We start from the raw sequence: 5,719 nt of genomic DNA on the forward strand, positions 1-5,719 counted from the left end.
ACAAAGGAGGAGGACTTGGTCTGAAGCCAGGTCTCTCACTTACAGTGACCTAAGCAGACTGCTTATCCACTCGGTTTCCTCACCTGTAAAGTGCTGACTGCTCTGAAAATGAAGCAAGAGAACACAGGGCAAGCAACTCACCAGCGCCGTCAATAATGTCTGTTCCTTCATTCTTTCCCTCACTCACCCTCCCTGGCTCAGGTTTTAATCCATACTGGGGGCAGACACTGTGCTTCCGGATCCTGGTACCTGAACTGGCCCTGCTGCGTTTTGTGGTCAAAGACTATGACTGGAAATCCCGAAATGACTTCATTGGTCAGTACACCCTGCCGTGGAGCTGCATGCAGCAAGGTGAGATGGTCCTCCCTCTCCCGGCCCACACCCCAGCTCTGGCCGTCTTCCTGATGCTGTCCTCTCCACCCCTCCAACCACCCCCAGGTTACCGCCACATACACCTGCTCTCCAAGGATGGCCTCAGCCTTCACCCAGCTTCCATCTTTGTGCACATCTGCACACAGGAAGTGTCAGAGGAGGCTGAATCTTAAGGCAGCCACTTCACAGGCGGAGTGGATTCACTGGCTGTAGATGGTGAGAAAAACGAAAAAACCTGGAAGGATGCTCCAGAAAGCAAACAGTGGTAAAAACCCGAGCTTTGGACTGTGCCTTCTCAGGCACAAAATGACTTGGTCCTTCCTGACAAGCAAATGTAGGACCCGATTTTTCACCTTCTTTCTCTTCCCTTTCTTCGTTTTCACAAGCTTCTGGCATCATTTCTGTCCTTTCCCTCTGCAGACTCTACACTGGAATTCCTTCCTTCCTCTGGCTATAGGCTCAACACCATACCCAGATCTAGGACAGTGCTTTCCCACCAACTCTGGCTCAAAGGCACATTGCAGCTAGAAATCCAGAGAGGGGCTTGGGGGCAGAGAAACCCAAAACCTAAACCTCCACCCCTAACTTCCTCAAAGTCCAGAGCCAAGGGAAAGACAAATCAAGCCTCAAGTCTCCCCAGGCAAAGGCTGGGGAAGGAGATCTGATCCCCTGTATTATGACTCTCAAGAGAACACTGCATGGCTCTGAGAGTCCCCACTGGACTCCTGCTCACTTGTGCCACCAGTATAAATAGAGCTTCTCTCTCAAATTGGCATGAGTGTGGTCTCTTATTGTTGGGCAAGGAGATATGAGGGTTGGGGGACATTTGGGTAAGACAGGTGGGGTAGAAAAAAGTGGGAAAACAGGGTTTCCCAGGCCCCTCAGGATTCACTACACAGAAAGAGTTAAGAAGTATGACTTCTACATGGCAGGGTAAAAGGAGAAGACAGAGAGTTACGTGATCCCAGGCTTCCTAAAGAGTTGGCCTGGAATAGTCTTGCTTTATGTCTGGTGTCTCAGCATAATTATTAATAGTACCCTCTTCGATTTTCCCAGTGTCCCAGTTTAGATGATTTATGATACAGTCACTGTGAAGCACCGACAGAATTCTGGGTGAGAGATTTACCTCCCCAACTGTCTGTCTTCCACTATCCTGTGCTTCAACTCCAGTCCAGCAGCTGAGCTGGTCTGAGGATGCTGCTGAATTAAAGCTGCTTCTATGAGAAGGCTGAATGGGTAGCAATCCTCCATCTACTGGAAGACAAAGGGACTTGGAAATAAGGAGAAGGCAAGGGCTAACTCAGGCTCTAGGACAGACAGAAGGCAGACCTGGTCCTGTTTCAGAACCAATCACTCAGTGAAGATGAAGGAGACAAAGGAGTGAAGGAGGCCTGAGAGGGGACAGGGCGCACTGAGAGACAGCCTGGCAGTATTAAAGTCGGGGACATGGAAGAGTCTATATAAGCTACGAATCATTTAACCATGCTTTATGGAGCAGGGGGCACAACGGCACATGCGGTTAGATACAACTGTTTTGAGGATGCTGAGGAAATAGGAACTTGACACAGTTAAGAAGGAAAGAGATGAAGTGGGTAATCCACTATCTTATAGCCAGGGACTTTGGTGGGGCGATGGTGAAGAAATTAAGAACACACAGGTCAAAAACACAGTGTGCCTCAACAGAAATCAATTTGTGGTCCAGGTCTCTCTTTTATATCAACTTCCAAGTACTACGGGCCAGATTCCCAGGAGGGTTCCAGCCTCATTTATGCCCTGAAGCCAGCCCCTCCCACAGCCCTGAGCTCCTCGGGCTAGCTCTGGGTCCAGTCGGGTCCACACCCTCCTCGTGTCTGGGAGGTGTCGGGGCTCAGCGTTTGGGTCCAGTCTGCACATGGGTCCACACCCTCCTCGTGTCTGGGAGGTGGGGGTGCTCAGCCCTCAGGTCCAGTGGGCGGAGCAGCAGGAGCGGGCGGGCCAGGGTCTTCCAGTTGCACGTCGTGCAGATGCACCGTGGGAGTGGTGGGGTCTTTGCCCACGCCTTGGTTGGGGTCAGCCTGGTCAGGGTGGTGCCTGCGCACATGCTTGACCACCTGGAACTTCTGCTTGGCCTTGTAGCTGCAGAGGCGGCAGAAGAAGGGGTGGCGGTCGGTGTGGGTGAGGGCGTGATGGCGCAGGCCGGCGGCCCAGCGGAAAGCCCGGTGGCACACGTTGCACACGTAGGGTTTGGCCTCGCTGTGCTTGCGCAGGTGGGTGCGCAGCAGGAAGCGCGTCTTGAAGGCTTTGCCACACTGCTCGCACATGAAGGCCCGAGCTTCCCGGTGCCGTGTCTCCTGGTGCACGCGCAGCGCGTCGGCCCGGTTGGTGCAGTACTCACACTCGGGACACTGGTATGGCTTCAGTCCTGTGGGACAGGGGAAGGACAGGGAACGGGTTGCCACTGAAAGAGGTGGAACAAGGATCCATGGACCAGAAGTGCCACTGTGATCCTGGCACATAAGGAACGCAGCCAGCCAGCTGACAAAGGACCATGTCTCTGACATGTTCCGATCCTGTCTGATGTGCTCCCGTTCTTCCACACAATCCCTTGTAGACAGTGGGTGCTCAATGGATGCTGGTAACTAACTGGACCCCTAAGTAGCCAGCTGACAGCAATAAAGACTCAAATATACTAAGTTTTCTACATGCGGAATTCCAACCCCCTTTTGGTCCTGGGTCTTCCTCCCAAACCCCCCCATCAAGGCCACCACGAGAAAACCACCAGAGAAATCCCAGCTGAGGGACCTTCCACAGAATCCCTTAGCAATCCTTAGAATTGTCAAGGTCATCAAAGTACAGGAAGTCTGAGAAACTGTGCGTCCCAGAGGAGCCCAAGGAGACATGACAACTCAAGGTCGGGTGGGGTCCTGGGTCAGACGAGGATGTCGTGGGGAAAAGCAAGACAAGTGAAATCAACTCTGGGCTTCCCTGGTGGCTCAGATGGTAGAGACTCTGCCTAGAGTGCGGAAGACCTGGGTTCGATCCCTGAGTCGTGAAGATCCCCTGGAGGAGGAAATGGCAACCCACTCCAGTATTCTTGCCTGGAGAATCCCATGGACAGAGGAGCCTGCTGGGCTACGGTCCATGGGGTCACGGAGAGTCGGACACAACTGAGCGACTTTCACTTTGGTCCTGGAGTACTCATGGAACTGGGAATCTATTTAAATACAATTCCTTGTTCAACTCAGGAAATAAAAGAAAATACTTAAGAGGGGAGAGGTAGAGGTAAAAAGTAGTGGCATCCATAGAGGCAGAGGGTCTTGAAATGCACCTGGTTAATTCCCTTACAGGGTGGGCCATATGCAGCAATCAAGACATACCATCATTAACCCATCTCTGAGAACATGTGGTCCGTGAACTCTACTCAGGAGGGAAAAAAAGGACAAGTTAAGACAGGCAAGCCCTCTACTTTCTCCTCCTCACTCACGATAGTTCCATCCTGTTTCAACAGGAACCAGGTAGATCTGGTTCCTCATGCTCAAGTTGGGGGTTCTCAACAGGAAGGGGGTGACCGTGTGCCACAATCCCCTGGGAAGGTTTTGCAAAGCACACATGCCCAGACCCCCAGGTTCACCTCTCCTGATTCTGATAGGCTTTTAGTGGGTTGGGAAGTTATTCTGGCTTTTTAATTGACCCACTACCCTGATGTGAAAACTGATATGCACCCCAAATCTGCATAAGGACATACACCACCTCTGGGAGGCTGGGTGTGCCAGGGCACAGGGGAGCCCCTCGGGCCCATGGAAACCACGCAGACTCACCTGTGTGCTTAGTCATGTGGTATTTAAGCTGGTTGACCCACTTGCACTTGTAGCCACAGTCAGGGCACAGATACTTCCGTTCCTCCTTGTGGATCCGCATATGGTACTGGAGGAGAGAAGAGCAGAGAGCACCCAGAGAACATGTGCCTAATGGGTACTCACTGGATGTGGAAATAGGGCTAATAGGCAGAGAAACTGCTGGCAGATAATCCTGTTCCCTGCACCAAGCTGACCCATCCCCCCCACTGCCAATCGGGTCCCCTAGGCCAGTCACTCGGACACCACCTTGATCCATTTGGCCAGTCTCAGGTATACCCAATCTCAGCTCTGCCACTCATTTAGCTGTGTCTTTGGGCAACCTAACCCCTAATTCTCAGTTTATTAATCTGTAAAATGGGAAACAGTGAAAGCAACTATATTTCATATTTTCATAAGGATTAAAATTAATGCCCAACATACAGTATAAGTGATCAAAAAATGTTAGCTATTATTATCTAGATTATCTACAACCTATTACATGCCTTTATCATATGCCAAGCATATATTACGGAATTCTTTTTTTTTTGGTTACGTGGCATGGGGGATCTTAGTTCCCTGACCAGGGATTGAGCCTACGCCCCCTGCACTGGGAGCACGGAGTCTTAACCATTGGACCACCAGGAAGTCCTGGAATTCTACCTTTGTAACAACGCTATGCAATATTATCCCCTTTTCTCACAGATGAGGAACCTGAGGCTTGGAGAAGTTAAGGGACTTGACCCAAGTCACAGAGCTAATACTTGGAAGAATCAGGATTAGAGAGCCTAGGTGGTTTTAACTCTGCAGCCTGCCTTCCTTCCGTTTCTGGACCCCATGGCCCCTGACCTTACCTTGAGGCGAGAGGGGTCCGCACAGGCATAGGGACAGAGGTGACAGCGGTAGGGCTTTTCCCCGGTGTGGATACGGCTGTGCCAGGTGATCTTCTGCCGGTTCTTGGTGCTGTAAGCACAGTCCGTGCACTTGTAGAGCCGGGTGCCCCCATGCCCTTTCACGTGGTGATCGAGCACCAGCTGGTGGCGGCAGGCAAAGTCACAGAAGGGGCAGCGCAGAGGGGGCTGGCCAGAGTCCCCCTCCCCGGCTGAGGCTGCTGCTGCCTCGGAAGTCTCCTCGTGCTGCTCCAAGTAATGCTTCACCAGGCCCACCCGCTCCCGGGCAGCAAAGTCACAGAGCTGGCAGCGGTGGCTGAAATGCTGCTGCCTCCGGTGCTCGTCCAGTGCCGGCCGGCTGGGGAAGGCCTCCTGGCAGGCCCCACACTCAAGCCGGGGGTGCTGCTTCCGGGTGTGCCCCCGTAGGCTGGCGGGGCTGGCGCACAGCAGCCCGCAGCGGGTGCAGTGCAGGGGGCCCTCGGTGGCCTCCGCCAGAGAGCCGGGGGTGGGCAGCGTGGGCTCTGGATGCCGGCGCAGTGCATGCTGCTTGAGTGCGGTCTCGGAGCTGAATTGGGCCTCGCACTGAGGGCAGGCAAAGGCTGGGGTGCCCTGGTGGCAGCTGTTGATGTGGCGGGGGGGGGGCTT

At 53.2% G+C, this 5,719-nt stretch overlaps 2 protein-coding genes across 3 annotated transcripts in view; one reads left to right on the forward strand and one right to left on the reverse strand.

The window, feature by feature from the left end:
* The window catches only part of PLCD4 (phospholipase C, delta 4), a 25,475-nt gene extending 23,704 nt beyond the window's left edge, over positions 1-1,771 (forward strand). For both annotated transcript variants that reach the window (XM_010861201.1, XM_010861203.1), the window contains 2 exons: positions 202-351; positions 439-1,771. In XM_010861201.1, coding sequence (XP_010859503.1) covers positions 202-351; positions 439-545 — 257 coding nt within the window. In that variant the 3' untranslated portion in view covers positions 546-1,771. The remainder of the gene's footprint in view (positions 1-201; positions 352-438) is intronic.
* A 73-nt stretch (positions 1,772-1,844) lies between these two features.
* Positions 1,845-5,719, reverse strand: part of ZNF142 (zinc finger protein 142) — a 19,830-nt gene continuing 15,955 nt past the window's right edge. Inside the window, exons 9-11 of the mRNA XM_010861200.1 lie at positions 5,039-5,712; positions 4,170-4,275; positions 1,845-2,773 (exon numbers count right to left, since the gene is read on the reverse strand). Of these exons, the coding sequence (XP_010859502.1) occupies positions 2,304-2,773; positions 4,170-4,275; positions 5,039-5,712 (1,250 nt within the window). The 3' untranslated portion in view covers positions 1,845-2,303. The remainder of the gene's footprint in view (positions 2,774-4,169; positions 4,276-5,038; positions 5,713-5,719) is intronic.

The sequence above is a fragment of the Bison bison genome, unplaced genomic scaffold (genome assembly GCF_000754665.1).
Source record: "Bison bison bison isolate TAMUID 2011002044 unplaced genomic scaffold, Bison_UMD1.0 scf7180017864471, whole genome shotgun sequence".
Lineage (NCBI taxonomy): Eukaryota > Metazoa > Chordata > Mammalia > Artiodactyla > Bovidae > Bison > Bison bison.